General features: G+C 41.9%; 1 protein-coding gene and 1 long non-coding RNA gene across 2 annotated transcripts; one reads left to right on the forward strand and one right to left on the reverse strand.

Moving 5' to 3' along the window:
• The first annotated feature begins 858 nt into the window (after window positions 1-858).
• Window positions 859-14,495, forward strand: PPP6C (protein phosphatase 6 catalytic subunit). Its single transcript, XM_079962240.1, has 7 exons — window positions 859-1,314; window positions 6,755-6,850; window positions 7,613-7,678; window positions 10,599-10,740; window positions 12,050-12,129; window positions 12,268-12,477; window positions 13,520-14,495. The coding sequence occupies exons 1-7, from the start codon at window positions 1,240-1,242 to the stop codon at window positions 13,766-13,768; spliced, it is 918 nt and encodes a 305-aa protein (XP_079818366.1). The 5' UTR covers window positions 859-1,239; the 3' UTR covers window positions 13,769-14,495.
• LOC307207959 lies at window positions 14,019-17,219 on the reverse strand. The gene is made up of 2 exons (XR_013834892.1): window positions 17,050-17,219; window positions 14,019-16,963 (listed from the first exon to the last, which is right to left on the reverse strand). It is a non-coding gene; the product is annotated as an uncharacterized lncRNA (long non-coding RNA).
• Between the last annotated feature and the right edge of the window lie 4,173 nt (window positions 17,220-21,392).

Here is a 21,392-nt window from a genome sequence, read left to right on the forward strand (position 1 = left end):
TCTTCCACTATACTGGCATTAGTTCACCTGTCTTCCCAAGTGATGTGTAGTTCATCCCCGGACACATGGTTGATGGAATCTTTCAAGGAGTTGGAGATGGCGTTTCTAAGTGGTCCATGTTTCACAAGCATACAGTAAGGTTGGGAGTACAGTAGCTTTGTAAACAAGCATTTTGGTTTCCCTGCAAATTTCCTGGTCCTCAAACACTGCACTTCAATTGGTAGAAAGCTGGACTCACAGAGCTCAAGGGATGCTGGATTTCGGCATCTATGTTGGCTCTTGTAAGGGATAACTGCCCATATACACCCCAGAGAAAACATGACTGGAACCTGCTCACAACACGCATGTAACCCTGTGGAGGTTATTACCTGGCGTAAACTGCATTTTATGTACAATATTCATATATGCACACAAACACATACATACTGCAGATCTCATTTAACTAATGTACTAGGCACATTTTTATATAATTGGACCGATGAAATGTGAATCAACCTGTAGATGAATTTGCGTGTGTCTCCTGTATTGTGTTCTTGTATTCTGGCTCCCGGCCTCTTAAGCGAGATGAGCACGCAACCCCAGAGTCGGTCATGACTGGCCCGTACGGGCAGGGGTACCTTTACCTTTTATTCTGGTTTTTTATAAATATAACAAAGAATTGCTGGGTGGGGGAGGTAAAAAAAGGCAAAAGAGCACCGTCTGGCACCCACTTTACATCCCGACCTCCCTGTGGCGTTGAGCTATAGGTTTTGCGCCAGACTACGAATCCCAGAATGCAATGGGGTTGGGATTCACCTCAGAGCGCTGTAGGAGGAAGAAGCCGGTAGTCGTCTTCAATCTTATCGGAAATCAGTCTCCCGACGTCGAGTTTCGAACCTCCAGCGGAAGTGGGTCCCCTCGTTTCCGGTCTGGCTTCCCTCCCGCCGTGGGAGGGGAGGGAGCGAGAGGAAGAGAGAAGGAGGCGTTTTTGCGTCCTCCTTACTTTTTGCTTTCGCTTATTTATTTATTTATTTATTTTAAGGGACATTCGCCCTTTTTTCATCCGGAAATTCGAGGGAGTGGGTTTCCCGCTTCACCATCAGGAATTGCCGTGTCCTCGCTTCCAGTCCTCTCTCTCTTCTTACCTCGCACCCTCCTCCTCCTCCTCCTCCTCCTCCTCCTCCTCTTCTCTCTCTTTCTCTCTTTCCCCCCTCTTTTCCTACCTCCCACTTTCTCCCCCGAGAAAGCTGCCCTCCCAAAATGGCGCCTTTGGACTTGGACAAGTATGTGGAGATTGCGCGGCTTTGCAAGTACCTGCCCGAGAACGACCTCAAGGTAAGAGGAGGAGGGGAGGTTGGGTCTTAGGAGGGGCAGGGGGCGAGTGGGGACCCCTTCTCCCCTCTCTTTCCACGTAGGGCTCTCCTTGAGCTTCAGCTTTCACGGAAGCCGCCCCAGCGCGTAGCGGCAACACGGGCAACCCGCTGAAACGCTTTAATCAGTGGTCCCACAATTAGCTAATTACTGGGCACCCCTATTTTTTAAATGCCAAGCCATGGACCCCCTACTTTCGAATCCCTAATAAGCAAATCATTTTAGGTATACTTAAAAATAACCGTAAAATTTGTAATATTACAACAAAAAATGGCAAAGACTTAGTGGGGGGGGGAGACAAATTTAATTTTATTAATGTATAGTACAAGTAAACAAATTATGACATGTCTAGCAGCTACTAAACCTTGATTTTATTTATTTGTTTCTTGCTTGCTTCCTTGCTGCTCATCTGGCTTGGTTGCCCCAGCCACTTGGGGCGGCTCCCAACAAAACACTAAACCTAAATGTGATGGGAGAAATCATGTCTCTTTTGGCCCCCCTCAAATTTCCTGCCACGTTCAGTTCAGTATTGCCTACTTTTATTCTCAAATCTGGTTCAACATCAAGCCAATTTCTAGATATTTCAAAGCTTTTTCAACTAACTTCTTATAATTAGCAAAAACCTTCACCCAGAATTGGTCCAGTCTACATTCTTTGAAAAATGATTGTAATGAATCATCACTAGTCACGTCAACAAGTGCATCTTCTGCTGATACAGTCTAGGACTTGCCGATCAGAAGGTCGGTGGTTCAAATCCCCGCTACGGGGTGAGCTCCCATTGCTCGGTCCCTACTCCTGCCAACCTAGCAGTTCGAAAGCACATCAAAGTGCAAGTAGATATATATGTACCGCTCCAGCAGGAGGGTAAATGGCGTTTCTGTGTGCTGCTCTGGTTCGCCAGAAGCAGCTTAGTCATGCTGGCCACATGATCTGGAAGCTGTATGCTGGCTCCCTCGGCCAGATGAGCGCTGCAACCCCAGAGTTGGCCACGACTGGACCTAATGGTCAGGGGTCCCTTTACCTATACTTGTAATGCCTAATAAAGATTTGGCGAAGAAGAATTAGGTGTACATCACATTCAAAAGGATTCTATAGCCATGAGTTTTCAGGATTTGATACAGAGAAGTAATCTCTGAAGCTAGTCACTAAATCATGCAGGTGCTCAGTGGTGTAATATTTACTTCAGGTATCAATTTTTCGTCGGTGGCCTCCAGAAATGTCTCCAGTGTTGGAATATTAGTGAGGCTACCATCTTCTCAGCTTGCCCATAACCATAATTTCTAAATCATTGCCTCAATCTTACCTTCAACGTAAAAAATATTCACATCACTACCTTGGAAGCTTGTGTTGAGAGTGTTTACGTGAAACCGTCTGCTAAGTAGTCTACCATACACAACTGCTCAAAGTTGTTAAACTGATCACATGGAAATTTTGAGTCCGTCAGAAAAAGTCATACTGCATCACGTAATTCTGGACCCTTCAAATGAGAGTCTGTTTTATATAATCAGACATATCATATATGCTTCATTTCACAGTGTTGTTCAAAAGAGGTACAGTGGTACCTCGGTTTAAGAACAGTCCTGTTTACGAACAATTCGGTTTACAAAACTCTGCAAAACCGGAAGTAGTGTCCCGGTTTGCAAACTTTACCTCGGTCTAAGAATGGAATCTGAATGGTGGAAGGGCACCGGCAGCGGGAGGCCTCATTAGGGAAAGCGCGCCTCTGTTTAAGAACGGTTTTGGTTTAAGAACGGACTTCCGGAACAGATTAAGTTTGTAAAGTGAGATACCACTGTACTGTGTTGATTTCCTTAGCTGCAGACTCACCAAGTACTCATTTGCATGTAGCTGGCCCTATAGTATGAGCCTTTCCTGCTTTGGCAATGATTCTTGTCATATCAAGAAGCTAAGGTTGATTCTCCTGAGTGGTCACACCAGAGTTTTTCCTATGGCTTTTTGCCCCTTCTTCAACTGCAAGTTTGATCTTGAAAAAAATCTATTGGTTTGTTTTTTTGTAGTGGTTGTGTTTTGTCTCCAAATGGCATTGAAGCGTAGATTCATTAGCCAGAAGATCGTCATCATTGTACTTACGGATTTTTGTTTTTTCCTGTGATTGAGATATGAGATATAACACTAGTAGACGAGCTGACACTAAGCATACTAGGAAGTATCCACAGAATTAACAGTACTAATGGGTGGCACCACCTGAGAGTCTTTTGTTTCCTGCTCTGTAGTATTCCTTGGTCTTTTCAAAGATCCCATCTTTTATCATGAATTTGTTTTTTACCGGTTGTTTTTCTGTAAAAAATTACACAAAACATATTGTTACAAAAGCTGGGTGCCACCCACTCTCTGCTGAGCCAGTCTTCCCAAGATGGCTCTTTCTTCCCAGAACACCTGTTCCTGTCACCTCATGCCCAGTTACCCTGGGAACCTTCTGTCTGCCCAGGTCCAAAATACCTCCTAGATGGGCCATCAACACCTTTTGTCTTGTAAATCCCTCTGTCTCAGGTGAGGTCTTGGTCTGGAAGGAAGCTTAGCTTGTACTTTTCCACTGGCCTCCAATTTTCCCTTCAGGTAATCAAAATTCTACAATTTATTAATTTCTAGGTTTTGAGGGGGGTGTCCCCCAAATTTATAACAAGAACTCCAGTATGTGTTCTAAAGACCAGGATACTTCAAGCTATTTGAAGTAAAACTCTATGTAGACTGCATTGTAGAAGGCTGCTATTATATTGTATTTATTTATAGAATCTCCTCCTGGGCTGTTTAGTATATACGACTAATCATAGTGACAATCTGCTTAACTATTTCCCCTGTTGCACTTCCAAGATGAGACATGAATCCCAAACTCAGAAGGCAAGATTCACTGAAATCCTACCTACAAGTAGTGTTAGAGTCCTCTAAACTTAATGGTAGTTGAAAGCAATTATAAGTTATTTTCAGTTAAAAAGGGAAGGGATCCTTTACAATTTTAAAAAAATGATAAGCATGTGAACCTACCCCTTGGTTTGCACTCTCTCTCCCTCTCCACCCCCTGCAATCGCAGGAGCCCTAAGAAACTGTGTCAAACATTTTTGCCCAGTCCCAGTTTACTTGCCATCTAGCAACAAGTTTTTCCCTGCCAGCAAGGAGAGCAGAGCCTGGTTGATCTGTGAAAGGCTTTCACTGTGCAATTAGCAAGATAAGCGAGTCCCTTGGACCTGTTCCCTTAATTGGGAACTTTAAACTAGTAGGTTGAATTTGAGTGGGGGTGGGGGTGTTGAGCCTTTTAATGGGTAGAATATTTTTTCTTTATGTATACCTTTGTTGTTGTGTTGACTTTTCTAATATTACTGCTATTGTCATCAAATTGTCTCAAGTGCATTTATCTATGTTACCTTCAAGTTTAGAGTTCCACCTCCATTCCCGCAACGGCCCTGTGAGGTAGGCTAGGCAGCAATTTGACAATGGGCTCAGAGTTGGACATGAGCACAGGAGCCAAGTGGGAACTTAAACCCAGTTCTCCTCAGCTGTTGGCTAAAGCGTGGGTTATTTTTGGCCCACCGGACTATAGCTCCCATCAGAGCATTGGATGTGTGGATGGCAGTGTGGCATCCAGGAACCTCTAGAAGGCTATACATTCCCCATCCCCAGCTCTAGCTACCTCTAGCTATCAAACTATGCTATATGGCAGTTAGTTCTGTGGTCTAGATTGAGGTGCTGATAATGCCAAAGTTGTGGGTTCGATCCCCATATGGGCCACCTGCATGTTCTTCCATTGTAGGGGGTTGAACTAGATGACCCTTGGGGGTACCTTCCAACTCATGGGTAGGCAACCTAAGGCCCGTGGGCCAGATCCGACCCAATCACCTTTTCAATCCACCCCGCAGACGGTCTGGGAATCAGCATGTTTTTACATGAGTAGAATGTGTGCTTTTATTTAAAATGCATCTCTGGGTTATTTGTGGGGCATAGAAATTTGTTTATCTCCCCCCCCCAAAAAAAATATCGTCTGCTCCCTCCCACAGTCTGAGGGACAGTGGACCGGCCCCCTGCTCAAAATGTTTGCTGACCCCTATTCCAACTCTTCAATCTAATCAATATTTTGTGGTAGAGTCCTATATCTCTTTGCTCAGTGAGGTTTATTCAGATGTATGTGACTTTAGAAAGACCCAAAGCTTAGTGGAGAGCAGTAAGGGGCTCTTGCTCATTTCATCAATTGATAAAAGGATTTTGCAGCAGTTGAAGCTTTTATTTTCTCTGTGTAGAAAGTGTCACCAGTCAACATTACCTCTTCAAAAATTTTTCCTCTGTTGGGATTAGCTGAGAAGCTGCAAACTGTCCCCCTCCTCATCTTCAAAGTATCAAGGCAGTGACTGATAGGGGTGTGTGGGTTCCTTTTTCTTTGAGTGGGAGTTTGGTGGCAGGTTGCCTGGCAGCCAACTCCAGGAAATGGGCTTGTAGTTAATATTGTGTTGTATGTTTGCTGCTTGGGATTAGGTTTTGTGTATGTGTGTGTTTTAAGTCTTTGCAAGATCCCTTTGTGTTGAGTACTTTGAGTAGGGTGTATTTTTTCTTCCTTTCGTGATACCTTCTCTTATCCACTTTATGGTAGCAAAAAAGCTATGCTAACATACAGTCATACCTCATGTTACGTTTGTTTCAGGTTGAACATTTTCAGGTTGTGTCCCGTGGCAACCTGGAAGTACTGGAAAGGGTTACTTCCGGGTTTTGCCACGTGCGCAGAAGCGCAAAATGACGTCATGCGCAGAAGTGGCGAATCATGACCTGCGCACATTAAGAACCCTCATTGTGAAGCCATTGTTTTTGAGAGGTCAATTTATGTTTGATCTACTGTTATCTTCCTTTTGCCACCTATTGAAATTTGAGAGTTCTGAGAAAAGTAGATAAAATCTGGGATAACTGGCTCTTACACAGAACAGAAGCCTTTAATTAACAGGAAATAAAATCACAGTTGGATTAACTGCTGAGATGTGTGACCTAATTTCCTAGAGGAAGTAAGAGTTTCCACCAGGTAAACTGGAAGGACAGTTTTGTAGAGGATTTTTATTTACAAACTACAGTTGTCTAGATGGTTGGACAGTGTTCTCCAAGCTACTAACATGAGTTTGACCAAACTTAGGGAGGCAGTGGAAGACAGGAGTGCCTGGTGTGCACTGGTCCATGGGGTCATGAAGAGTCGGACATGACTAAACGACAACACAGTTGTCTATAGACAGCTGCTTAAAGTTCCTGTGGGTTAGTAACTTCAGTGTACATGTTTACAAAGCTGACCCTTTCACAAGTTTCACATGTCTGGTTTGACATGTTCATAACCTCGTTAGCTGGCTATGTGCCATTGTGATGACCATAATGCAGAGAAATATTGTATTAATGACCAAAATGCACTCTCTCTTTGTAGCGCTTGTGTGACTACGTCTGTGACCTTCTTCTAGAAGAATCTAATGTGCAGCCAGTGTCTACACCAGTTACAGTCTGCGGTGACATACATGGACAGGTGGAGTTTTATATGGATTGTTCCTTTGATGCTATACCCTGCAATAATAAAGGACTGACACTTGCAAACAATCTTTTGCATTGTAAAAGAATGTGCAAGTATTCACTAGGGGGACATGGAAACAGCAATGCAACATAACATCTCTCCCTTTTTTATACCTTGAAAGAAAATGTTTTTGTTGTCATTTGTTCATAATGATAATACTATACATTCCACAAAATTCAGAAGTGACAATTGGTTGAGTGTACTCAAGAGCAAAGTGTGTTAATTTTCTGGAAGTAAGCATGATCTATTCATTTCTTTCTCCCTCCAAACAAGTAAGCCAGCTTTGCAGAATGGGGACTCAGCTGCATAGCTGCAAATGAAATATTTTAAGTGTGTTGTAAAGACAGTAGATGGCAAAAAAACAGCATTTTTACACACACACTTGTTTACATTAAACCATAGTCCATATCAGTACCTTTATGGGGTTCCCTGAACCCCCTGATTTCCCCCCACCCCTCTCTTGGCTTCCAAAATGTATCTTCCTTTTTAAACTGCATCTAATTACATTTATCCAAATTATTATACTGTACTTCATTTTTATCTTTTGTCATTTTAAATTACAAGTGCTATATCAATCCTGCTAGAGTTTTTACAATTTTTCCAGTGTTCTTTAATATACTGTATTCTATAAAGTTATGCCATTCTTTGTTGAATTTGTTATCCTCTTGGTTTATCACAGAATGTTAATGATACAAGCCTTTTGTTTTTGTGTTCCAGTTTTATGATTTATGTGAATTGTTCAGAACTGGAGGTCAGGTTCCTGACACAAACTATATATTTATGGTATGTACAAATTAAATTCTAAAAATAACTAGCAGGTTTTTTAATGTAGTACATCCATGACTTGGTAAAGCAGGGGGCTCAGTGTATGTTTTAATTTGGGTCCTGTTTGCTTGCTTGCTGTGTCTTGCCTCTGCTTTTTTTCTCTCTTTACCATCTCAGAAAATACAATCTAATTAGTGAAGGCTTGGACTGAAGTGCTTGATTGCTCATGTTCCTGAAATTTCAAACCTTTGCTCAGCGCTGTGCAAAACTGGTAGAAGTAGAAAATGGTTCAAATTCTTTTCAGGGCAATGAGGAAGAGATTTGTTTCTTTGTGAGGGGGTATCTTATTATTATTGATGCAACTTTCATTATTGTGGGAATTCCTACTTTGCATGAATCAGTTACTTGAGATAGGAGAGGTTCTGAATCTGAACAGAACATTTGAAATGTATTTTATATGAGCCATAGTAGAAGGGCAGAGGTTGTAGTTTTCTGCAAGTACAGTTTTTTTTAACCGTCATGCTCCTAGAACTTGTGAGGGGCCATAGCTCAGTGTTAGAGCACATGCTTAATACATCAAAGGTCCTACATCAGAATTAAAATTTGCTCATGCCACACAGATCTTTTTTATTGATAAGAAATATATTGGAAAACAAAAAGAAATAACTCCTAGCAGTGCCGGGTTTATAACATAGAACACAACTACTTTATAATATGATCACAGGATATCCAGAAAGTATAAAACAACACAGCTACATGAGAACATGAATCATTCCCAAAATATAATTATAAACGAGCCTCATAGTACCTTAAGTATGTATACAAAGTCATTGGTATGAGCTTTCTTTTGCTGGGTAATCTTATTTATATTAGGCCTAATTTGAGGCACGCTCATTTTATCAGTAGTGTGGTATAGTGGTTAAGAGCAATAGACTCGTAATCAGGTGTTCGGCTCCGCTCCTCCACATGCGGTTTCTGGGTGACCTTGGGCTAGTCTCACAGCGTGTTTGTTGTGGAGGAGGAAGGGAAAGGACAATGTTAGCCTCTTTGAGACTCCACTTCGGGTAGTAATAACGTGAGATATCAAATCCAAACTCTTCTTCTTCTTCTTAACAGCACAGAGAATCCTTTCTCTTTTATGATATTTCATATTTGTCAGAGTTGAAAATCCCTGTTCCCAACAATATGTCAAGGAGAACTGTAAAAGAATAGTCAATACTATTCTCCAGCACTATTTTCCAGCACAATTATGGATCTCAGTATTGTCCTCAGTATTACTTGATGCTCTTGATTTTAAAAAATATCTTTCCATATCCTGCAACTAAAATAAAATATTTTCATACTATACTATGCTGCACAACACTGAAATGTTTAGGTGTTTCTTTGATTGTCCTTTAGTCTACCTAAAGGTAGACTACACCCTTTGAGAACTACTGTCCTAGATTCAATCATTGTCATCCCCTGTTATCATTCATTATTTAAATTCATTGCCCACCCCTCACCAGCAGGTCCCAGGACAACAAGTTAAAATTCAGAATTAAAAACAGTTAAAACAGTTTGGGGTCACAGAAATAGAACAAGTCCCAAAAATGCACATTTCAGTTGTCAAACACCAAGGTAAAGAAGTGTTCATCAGTCTCTGAAAACTGTATGGTGAAGAAGCCAAATGCATCTCTCTGGGGAATAGGCCTGGGCGATTTTGTGATAGATAGTTGAAAACCAGTTTAATAACAACTGGTTCAAAATATTTGCCCTGATGATAAATCTTATGAAGCCAAGCCAGAATGCTTTTGTCTGTTGTTCCGACGCGTCAGCTCTCCCCTGCCTCCTGCAGGGGGCAGCAAACCACAGAGCAGCCATAGACTGGGAACTTTGCTCTGGCGCCACCGCCATAAATTTCGCTTCTAGGCAGGCGGGTAGGTGCTGGGATCGGCATTCTGCCGTGGGGTTATTCCGAGTTTAGAAAATAAATAAATAAACCTTGCACCACTTAAGCCTCTTCTTTCCCAAGTTTCCTGCTACAGTGGTACCTCGGGTTACATACACTTCAGGTTACAGACTCCACTAACCCAGAAATAGTGCTTCAGGTTAAGAACTTTGCTTCAGGATGAGAACAGAAATTGTGCTCCGGTGGCACGGCAGCAGCAGGAGGCCCCATTAGCTAAAGTGGTGCTTCAGGTTAAGAACAGTTTCAGGTTAAGTACGGACCTCCGGAACGAATTAAGTACTTAACCTGAGGTACCACTGTATTTTTCTTTCTCCACACCCCACCCGTGTGTGTCTGCTTTCCCTTTCTCTCTTTCTCTGTGTGCTTGCATGTGTCTCCCCCCTTGTTCTGCCTGCCTGCGTGTGCCTTTAAGGAAGCCCCTACGCCCCACATGAGCTGAAGTGGTATGGGGGCTTGCTCATCTGTAGGGCTGGGCAAGGTATCTCAGCTGCTTCTTCCTTGCCTAAGGTGGGAAGAATCAGCCAAGATACATTTCAAACATTGTGCTATATTATTATGTTGCAGTATTTAGCTACTGATACATCACAGTGCTGAAAACCAGATATTGCCCAGCCCTATTGGGGAGGAAATTCCACAATTTGGGGGCTGCCCCAGTTAAAAAAAAGTGCCTGCTCTGCTGACTCCTCTGAAGGGGACTGCTTGTTTTTATAATATTATGTAAGCTGTTTTACTATCCCTCCTTTTCTTTTTTCTTTAATTGTATAATTATGTGTTGTGCCCTGGGACCTTAAAGGCAAAGTGTGGATAAAGAGTCCTATAAATAAATAAGCAAGCAAGCAAGCATACATATACTTCTGGAAGCAGAGGCTAGCAGCCCAGTCCTATGCATATTTAGTCTGATACAAGTGCCTCAGAGTTCAAGTGCATGTAACATTGCAGCCTGAGTGTCTCATGTCATGCAGTATAGTAAAACATTGTTTAACTTTTCAGGGTGACTTTGTAGACAGAGGCTATTATAGCCTTGAGACGTTTACCTATCTTCTTGCCCTAAAAGCAAAATGGCCTGATCGCATCACACTTTTACGTGGGAATCATGAGAGCAGACAGATAACTCAAGTGTATGGATTTTATGGTAAGTTCTCTTCCCACCCTACCTTCAGTTTCATAGTTATAATCAACATAAGCCCGTGATGAGTTGGCTTGTCCTCTTAGAAGCTGTAGAACAAGGATGGTGAAGCCTCTGGCTCAGGGACCAGATATGGCCTCCAAGCCTCTTATACTTGGACCTTAAGACTCACCCCAGACCATCCAGCTCACCTTCCCTGCTTCACATCCTTATTGCCTGTCCTTTAACACTAACAATAACTCTTGCTTATCTGGATGAAGCATAGAGAGGGGTGTGTTAATGTGTGCAGAAACTAGCCTCCTGTACAAAAGTAAACAAACAAACAAACAACCTTAATTGCTCCACCTTCTTTTGCCTCTGATTCCACCCATCACTGGCTGTGGCCTCTGCAACTTTGCCAGATGTGAATGTGATCCTTGGGCTGAAAAACTCCTTGACTCTTGGGCTGAAAAAGTCCCTGGCCCTTCCTGTAGAGTTTGGAACATTTTTAGAAGGATTGTGAACAAGGGGTTTGTCGTTAAAACAAGCATAAGCTTCTGCTTTATAATGTAGGAAGCTGTCCTTAGAATCTTAGAGTGAAGCGTAGTGCTAAGATCTAGAAATAGAGATTCTGTGTAATTTTCCTCACAATATATTTTGAAGTGCACCCACCCACCCAAAGAATCCTGGGAACTGTTGTTTGTTAAGGCTGCTGGGAATTGCTGTTCTGAGAAGTAAACTGTAGTTCCCAGGATTCTGGCGGGGACACGACGGAATGAACAGTGCTTTAAAAATATGTTGTAATATGGACAACTGATTGGACCTGTATCTGCAACTGTGTGTGAAGGAAGAATATGGCTTAATTAGATTTGTCTAATGGAGTATTGGACTCGAAATGGAGCAGGTTGTTTGTGGGCACGCTGAGTGATGCTGGGCATGCAATACTATTTAATTTACTTTTTGAAAAAGAAATATCTGTCAAAGTCTCACAACTGATGTAAAAAGCATGTTCATCTGCTCATTGAGCATTTCTTTCTTCATGATATATTTAAATGATTACACATTTTTTCAAGTTATTCAAGAAATGTGAACCAGTTAGGATAAAACTTTTAAAGTAGCTAAATCTGTTTTATAAGGTTGTTGTGAATATAATGAATTTTGGATGCAACCCAAATTAAATGAGTGATTAGGTGAACAGATAATGCTGGGTTTTCAGTCAACATGGGAGCTCCTATCTCCGCTGTTGTTCCTTCAACCCGTCTAGTTTAGTCTGAGAAATTATAATCACTAAAACATTACTCTCTTCACCTCTTTCCCCTGCTTCTTTCTCCAATAGATGAATGCCAGACCAAATATGGTAATGCTAATGCCTGGAGATACTGCACCAAAGTTTTTGACATGCTCACAGTAGCAGCGGTAAGGGTTTCTTTTAAGTGAATAACAAGTTATTTTCTGTCTCTGTTTCTCTAATTATACATTCACCAAAGGTTTTTTCTTAATTTCAGGATTGTGGTCCTAATAACATCTTCACCTCCTATCTTTTTTCCCTTCAAGTTAATAGATGAGCAAATCCTCTGTGTACATGGGGGCCTGTCTCCAGACATAAAAACACTGGACCAGATTCGGACTATCGAGCGCAACCAAGAGATCCCACACAAAGGAGCTTTTTGTGACCTTGTTTGGTCTGACCCAGAAGATGTGGACACCTGGGCCATAAGTCCCCGAGGTGCAGGCTGGCTGTTTGGGGCAAAAGTCACGAATGAGGTAAGAAAACCCAGTTTCCCAACCATGTCTCTGGCAGTGACTCTGGCCTGCAATCAAAGTATTGCCTGAGAAAGAGAAATGATGGGGAGTTTGAGACTGTGTTTGCCTCAGAGAACAGGTTTGCGTTTTGGGAACAGTTTTGTTTTATGATTCTGTTTTTGCATCACACAACTGTTGCATTTGATATCCTGTTACTTGCACAAGGCAAGTTAAGACTGGGTGTGCTCTTGCCAACCTAGCAGTTTGAAAGCACTTCAAAGAGCAAGTAGATAAATAGGTACCGCTCTGGTGGGAAGGTAAACGGTGTTTCCGTGCGCTGCTCTGGTTCGCCAGAAGCAGCTTAGTCATGCTGGCCACATGACCCGGAAGCTGTACGCCAGCTCCCTCGGCCAATAAAACGAGATGAGCGCCGCAACCCCAGAGTCGGCCACGACTGGACCTAATGGGTCCCTTTACTTTTACCTTTACAGCCCTATGAGGTAGGTTAAGGTGAGAGGCTGTGACCCACCCAAAGGCACCCAGTGAGCTTCATGGCTGAGTGGGTATTCCACCTCCCATCTTCTAGGTTCTTTTCCAACACACTGCTATATAGTGTAAATCTTGTGTTCGGGGATATTTTATTGGAAAATACGACACTAGTGTAGGATGTCTGGATACAGTAATCAAAATGGTTGCACTTCATGTTACTTCATATTGAAAGTGCCTTAGTGCTGTGTCACTGCTGCCTGGTTTTGTTAACATATTCTTAAAGATTGTGTTCGGCTTTCAGGATCACATTTTAAAAGCATCAACTCTTAAGGAGAAACTGAGAGTTTAAGGGGAGAGAACAAGAGAGTATTTGAAAGGAGACGTTAGTATGAGAGAAAGAACATCGCCGCCTCCTGCTCTGTGTCTTTGTGCTGGGCTTCTGTAGTGTTGCCATGGCTCCTTGTCAGTGGAATAGAATGCGTGTGCATCTGTGCGTGCGCGTGCACTACCTCCAACATTTTTACTGTAAATATTTTCCTTAACTTTCTTCCTTATTTTTTTGTTTACACCTTAGTTTGTCCATATCAACAACTTAAAGCTCATCTGCCGAGCCCACCAGCTGGTGCACGAAGGTTATAAATTTATGTTTGATGAGAAGTTGGTCACAGTGTGGTCTGCTCCGAACTACTGCTATCGCTGTGGAAATATTGCCTCAATCATGGTATTTAAAGATGTAAATACAAGGGAACCAAAGCTCTTCCGTGCAGTTCCAGACTCAGAACGTGTGATCCCCCCAAGAACAACCACACCGTATTTCCTCTGAGATGTGGCTTTGCCCTTTTCTTTTGTGACATACCCTTTTAGCACTTTGCTGCTGAAATGCTGCCTCTTGCCTTTTATATACTTAAATTATCTAAATGTGTTGTATATTGTCAATAGGGGTGCATATTTAAATCTCTCTCTCTCCTCTTATCCCTACCTTACCTTACTTGCCAGCTTTTGAAATGTCTCTGAGCACCCACCTACCTACCTACCTGTTTTATAGTACTTGTGATTTATTTTTTTTAGTTCAGTTCTTTTTTTTTTCCTTCAAAAAATAGGAACATGCATTTTCCCTTTAATGAAATAAATATGAACAGCAAAACATCAGAACTAGTCTGATCTTTCATTCAGGGGGTTGACTTTGGGGAGGCTATTGTTTTTAATAAGCTCTTTAAAAATTTCAGCAGCAAAGTTGTATTTGGTGTGCATGATGGGACTGTCCGAGCCCTGCTAGTGAGTACATTTCCAAGATGTAAAAAAAATGTCCTGGCTTATATTTTGCTTTGTCAGCATAAATAAATGGTGTTAATGGCTGCCCCTGATCTCCCTCCACCCGTTGCTTTATTTTTTAGGATTTAAACTAAAATGCAAAACCTCGTACAGGTAAACGAATTTGTACAATGAAATAATTGTTCTGATTTTTCTCAGATACTTTGTCTTTTTAATAAAGTCATAACTCAGTCTCTAGGTTAAGCATTCAAAATAAAGCCCTACATTGTTGATGTGAATTCATGTCTTTTCATTCTCCCCACCCTCCTTTCACAAAGAAATCTCACATGTGTGGTTATGGTTTGATTGATAGAATGTTTGGATTCTGCTAATACAGGACTTCTTTTTCCTTAGCTAAATTTCCACATAGCAGCCCCTGATTTTCAGGTGTGTCGGAGCTATCAGTTGTACAAGGAAATAAGCAACTTTTAATAAGAAAAAGCGATACCTAGGCATTTGTGTTCCTAGATGTTTTAAATTATATGGCCCACAGAAGGATCTGACTTGGTTGCATATTATGTACAGTAGTAATATTATGCAGCCAAGTCAGACCCTTCTGTGGGCCATATAATTTAAAACATTTAGGAGTTATAAAACTGTAAGTTGTGATATAGTTGAATGAATTGAACTACTGAAAGGCAATGAGACTTGCACAATGCATGTTTAATACAAGCATTAGATGCATTAATCTCAGTTCACCTGTCCCATCTAAATGCAGGGCCCTCTTGTCACCTGATGTAAATTTCAGCTTTGGAGTGTGGCTGGTACTGTTATCTAGTACATAAACTGTTCCCTTGACACTGCCTTTTAATCAGGTATTTCTGATACACTGAAATGTTTGCTTCCAGGCACCAGAATACAACTGGGTTGCTTTCATTCGGAGAGCTTGTCTAAAACATTTGGTAGAAACACCTGTATGCTGGAGTTTGCTTTTGTTTCAATCATGTGTGCTTTTTGCTCTCACTGAAGAATGCCCACACTTTTTGGATTTCCAAGTTCCTCTTTGTTAATAGCCCTTCCTGGTATCACATCGGTAGATGTTCAAATTCAACCAAGATACAAATATTCAAGTACAAAGTATAAATATTCACTTTATATCGCTTTTACAAATATTTTTCAAATGACGAAAGTTACCTTAGCTACACCAAATCCACTAATTCTACAAATGTGGTCAAGCTGTTTTTGCAGATGGACCAACTCCTCTCTCACAAGTCGGTTTTTATGGTTGCCTTGACCACTGCCTCCTATTTATGTGTGTGACCTTTTGCTTCTCTGCTGTACTTCGCAGCTTGCCTCTCATCAACACTGATGAGCTAACAGCTGTGGAAAATATCTATGACTTCCGCTTAAGTGAACAATTTGGTATATGAGATAGAGATGAGATATTGATCCTGGTAACAAGGATGCATGGCTATGTGCTTACAGGACCTATGCATAGCTTCTTTTTTTTTTAAAAAAAGTAATTTTCTTTTTTCTCATTACAAATATACTTATAACATACAGTTTACATAACGTCTCTCCCTCCCTTTGGACTTCCCCCAACTTCTATTTCTGATTTATTATCCTCATTATTATATTCTGCTATTTTCTACAAATATCATATTTTTCCTTTTATTACATTATTTGTTCCCTATCCATAAAATTGTGAACGTTTATTTAAGTCCTACCATCAAGTCAATATTCTTTCTTTGTTTCTGCAAATATAATATAAAGGGTTCCCACGCTTTTCCAACATCCCTACTGTCCTTTCCCTGAAGTCTGTCTGTCAGCTTTGCCAACTCCACATAATATACATAGCTTCTTAACAGTAGAGCCCTGCTCTGCATTGTGGACTGCTGTTTTAATCTTATTCCCTGTGTCAATATATTTTAAAATTTAGTTAAAAGCCTTTCTTAAACTGCTAAATATTTAAACATCTCTTTAAGTGGTATACAAAAATACAATAATAAAACAGTATACTAAAAACAGCTGTATCCAAAGTTAGCTCTATAAAACCCATTGAAATTAATCAATGTGGGTTCCTTAATTTCAGTGTGTCTTAGAATCATAAAATTGTAGAATCAGAATAGAAGGGACCCTGACAGTCATCCAGTCCAACTCTGCAATGCAGGAATCTCAGCTAGATTATACTTGGCAGATCACCATCCAAACTCTTATAAACCTCTAAGGAAGGAGAGCCCACCACTTCTCATGGGAGTCTGTTCCACTGTTCATTAGCTCTTACTCACAGAATGTTTTTCCTGATGTTCAGTGGAAATCTCCTTTCTTGCAACTTGAATCCATTGGTTCATGCCCTCGACACGAGCAGGATAAAACAAGCTTCCTCTATATGACAGTCCTTCAGCTATTTGAAGATGGCTATCACATCTCTCAGTTTCCTCTTTACCAGGCTAAGCATACCCAATTCCCTCATCTATTCCTCATAAGGTTTGGTTCATCGCCCTCTGCACACGCTAAGATTGTTAATACCCTTTTTAAATCGTGGTTCCCAGAACTGGTCACAGTACACCAGGTTTGGTCTGACTTCTGTTGATTGGGACACTACTGTTGATGCAGCGTAGAATTGCCTTAGCTTGATTTGCTGCTGCATCACACTGCTGACTCATGTTAAACTTGTGGTCTACTAAGACCCCTAGATCCTATTCACAGATACTGCTAGTAAGCCAGGTGTCTTCCATCTTATATTTGTGCAGTTGGTTCTTCCTGCCTAAGTTTGTTGTTGTTGTTGTTTAGTCGTGTCCAACTCTTCGTGACCCCATGGACCAGAGCACGCCAGGCACTTCTGTCTTCTGCCTAAGTTTAGAACCTTACATTTGTTCCTATTGAAACTGATTTGTTAATTTGGGCCCAGTTCTCCAGTCTGTTAAGGTTGTTTACACAGTCATACCTCAGGCTGTGAACGTGAGCCATGCGGGAGGCATGTTTGCAACCTACAGCACCGCGTCTGTACGTGATGCGCTTCTGTGTATGCGCATGATGTCATCTTGCGCTTCTGCGCCGAAACCCAGAAGTAACCCGTTCCAGTACTTTTGGGTTTGACTTGGTCAGCTACCCGAAAACCTGCAGCATTCGTAACCCGAGGTATGACTGTAACGATGTTGAAAAAGAATGGGCCCAGGACAGAACCCTGCAATACCCCATTTAACATTTTTTTCCTGGATGATGAGGAAATGTCCGTGAGCATTCTTTCGTTTCCGTCAATCAACCAGCTACAAATACACCTAACAGTTACCTTGTACAGTCCACATTTTACCAGCTTCACAAGAATATCATGGGGAGCTTTGTCAAAACACTTACAGAAATGAAGATAAACTATGTTCACAACATTGCCATGAACCACCAAGCTTATAACTACAGTGGACCCTCCAGATACAAATTAAATTTGTTTCAGGGGTCCGTCCACAACCCAAAAGGTCCGTAGGCAGAGGCACCGCTTCTGCACACGTGCAGCACGCAGAGTGCTTCTGCGCATGTGTGTGGGGCGAAACCTGGAAGTATACACTTCCAGGTTTGCCATGTTCGTTACCCGAAAGTTACGTATCCAGAGCAATACGGAACTAGAGGGTCCACTGTATATATAAAAAACAGATTTGTATCGCATGAGTTTTTATGAGGAACTCATGCTGGGTCTTAGTAATTACAGCACCCTTTACTAGGTGCTCACAGATTGACCATACAGTCATACCTCCACGAATGTCCTCCCCCTCGATTGTTGATTTCAGTGGACATCCGAGGCAAACCCAGAAGTACCGGAACTGGTTACTTCTGGGTTTGCCGCTTTGCGCATGTGCAGAAGCGCTAAACTGATACACACGCAGAGCAGAGCAACGCTCTGTCGAGTGTCTCTCTTGTTGAGTGTCCGGGGCTCCGGAATGGATCCTGGACACTTGATGAGGTACCACTGTATAATTAATTATCTGTTATCTGTTATCTGTTGTAGGACCTTTCCTGGTATTGGCAGTTGGCAGTTACAGTTGTTGTTGTTTAGTCGTTTAGTCGTGTCCGACTCTTCGTGACCCCATGGACCAGAGAACGCCAGGCACTCCTGTCCTCCACTGCCCCCCGCAGCTTGGTCAGACTCATGCTGGTAACCTCGAAAACACTATCCAACCATCTCGTCCTCTGTCGCCCCCTTCTCCTTGTGCCCTCCATCTTTCCCAACATCAGGGTCTTCTCCAGGGAGTCTTCTCTTCTCATGAGGTGGCCAAAGTACTGGAGCCTCAGCTTCACAATCTGTCCTTCCAGTGAGCACTCAGGGCTGATTTCCTTCAGAATGGAGAGGTTTGATCTTCTTGCAGTCCATGGGACTCTCAAGAGTCTCCTCCAGCACCATAATTCAAAAGCATCAATTCTTCGGCGATCAGCCTTCTTTATGGTCCAGCTCTCACTTCCATACATCACTACTGGGAAAACCATAGCTTTAACTATACGGACCTTTGTTGGGACTTATTTCTCCCCCTTTTTGAAGATTGTGACAACATTTGCCCTCCAGTCTGCAGGGACCTCCCCTGTTCTCCAAGAGTTCTCAAAGATTATAGACCAGGGGTCAGCAGTGTTTTTCAATTGTGGGCCGGTCCACCATGCCCCAGACCATGTGGTGGGCCGGATTATATGGGGGGGAATGAACGAATTCCTATGCCCCACAAATAACCCAGAGATTTAAATAAAAGGACACATTCTAATCTTGTAAAAACACCAGGCAGCCCCCACAAATAACCCAGAGATGCATTTTAAATAAAAGGACGCATTCTACTCATGTAAAAATATGCTGATTCCCGGACTGTTCATGGGCCGGCTTGAGAAGGTGATTGGGCCACATCCGGTCCCCAGGCCCCTGTTATAGACACTGAGATTACATCCGCAAGCTCTTTTAGTACCCTTGGATGCAGCTCCTCAAACCCTGAAGATCGGAATTCATTTAAATTAGGTGTTTCCTTACCACATTTCCTCCTATTTTGGGCTACAGCTCTCTCCTTGCATTGTTTATTGTTTTATCGCCAGGTTGGGCACAGTTTTCCTTTTGGGTGAAGACTGAGGCAAAGTAAATGCTGAGTAGTTCCACCTTCTCTCTGTCACCCAAAGAATTTTCCATCTCTTCCACGCAAGGGACCTACTTGCTGCTTCTACTCTAAGTCGAACTTAGTTGGATATAAACAGTATTATGAAAACAGAAATTCAGTAATAAGAGTGAGCTTATGGTTCAAGGAAAGCCTGTGCAGATAGAATATAGAATAAAATATGCAGGAGTTTGGGGTAGGTTGGAGTATTGTCTGAGACTTTCTGGATTGAAGTCAATTACTAACTTCCATTTTCACTTGTACAATACTGCAAATGATTTATTTTGCTGTATATCTCCTGTGATGCTTGTAATGTCCTTTATAAATGTGGCATTCATACAGAGCCCCCGGTCGTCTCACATACACCACTAATCCGCTGCCACCAACCAGGGTCTCCCTGGTAAATCACTTAGTCTCAGTCAGGTTCTTAAGTTAACAAAGAAGAGTGTAGTTTATTGCAAACAGAAATAAACTTTAACTGCATTCAAAACGTTGTTACTCTTTACCTTCTTAGTCTTATTTTATCCTGTCTCTAACTCTTCTACCTCCCCTCACATAAGAACCAACTGCACTAACTGTCTCTCTATTTCCAACTGGCAACTGCTTTCCCAACTGCCTTTCCCAACCAACCAAAACTAACCCAAACCTCAGGCTGAGTCCTTTGATAAGCAGGTAGGCTCTGCCTCTGGCTTTTCTATTGGTCTGCCTGTTAACCCTTTCTCTCCCCCATACAGACATTTTCAAACGAACGGGCAAACGCCACAATAATAACTTTTAAAATTGTAGCTACCGAGTTATTGTCATTAGGATCCTATGGACAACCCAGTTTGAAGCAGCTGTTTTCTCAACATCTTCACAGTGTAAATGTGTGTGGGTGTACACAAGAAACTGTAATTACAGTACATAATGACTAATGTGGGGTTTTTTTAATAGGGAGATTTTGCACAATACTTCTTTATGATAATTTAAGTATTTTACTGCTGTTTTGTTGATTGTTTTAAAGGTGTGGGGTGAAATCTGAGATTGTACTTTAATGGAAGCCTACAGCTTCTTAATATTTTTTGGATATTGCAATCTATGCCCGCTAAGCAGCATATTGAGAGCACTCTTGTTCAAGACCTGAATATTTCTTTTGAAAAACACAGTGGAAATGGATATTGCCCTCACACTACCTACAAAAAATATATGCCTTAATTTCCCCCCATTCTGAAACGTAACTATGGACTAGCAATGTTTGCTCTTCTTCCTGTGGATTTTTTTAAAAGAGTGTGCACATACGCAGATGCAGTAATACCTGCCCATGCTCCAAGAATGGAAAAATACAGCAGAGGAGTGATTAAGATGGGAAGTAATCCCAAACAGCATGAATATATTCCATCAAGCTCTTGCCACTGGTGTGGATGGCAAATGGCAGAATAGCAATGAATATGAATGACTTAGAAACTGGAATGTGAGTACACTAGTGTCCCAGTCACATGCACACAAAAATAGGATCCAAACAATCCATTTGTGCAATAACTCCCCTTTGTCTGGAAGCAACCATAATCTAGCATTTGTTGTAAATAATTTGCCAAGCTTGATTATAATTTTTTTAAATGTAGATGTACACTGAGTGATTTGAGAGACTGAAGTGTAACAGTACAGTCATACCTCAACTTACAGACGCTTCAGGTTGTGCGTTTTCAGGTTACAGATGTGCCAAACCGTGGAAGTACCGGAATGGCTTACATCCAGGTTTCGGCGCTCACCTAGGTGCAGGAACACTAAATCACACTTTGCGCATAAGTGCCAAGTCGCAATCTGCGCGTGCACAGATGTGGTGCTGCGGCTTGCGAATGTGCCTCCCGCACGGATCACGTTCGCAACTGGAGCGTCCACTGTACTTGTTTTGTAGGCCCCTTGAAATGAAACTGACTTGACCAGCTTCCTAGACCTGCAGTAATTCCCCTGCCTCCCACCCTCCCCAGCCTCCTGCCCAGGGATTTGCAATATGATGCACTGAAAACAAAGCAGACTGGCTGGCTTTTTTTAAATAATAATAATAATAATAATAATAATATTTTTTATTTATACCCCGCC

The sequence above is a fragment of the Podarcis cretensis genome, assembly GCF_951804945.1.
Source record: "Podarcis cretensis genome assembly, chromosome: Z".
Classification (NCBI taxonomy): domain Eukaryota; kingdom Metazoa; phylum Chordata; class Lepidosauria; order Squamata; family Lacertidae; genus Podarcis; species Podarcis cretensis.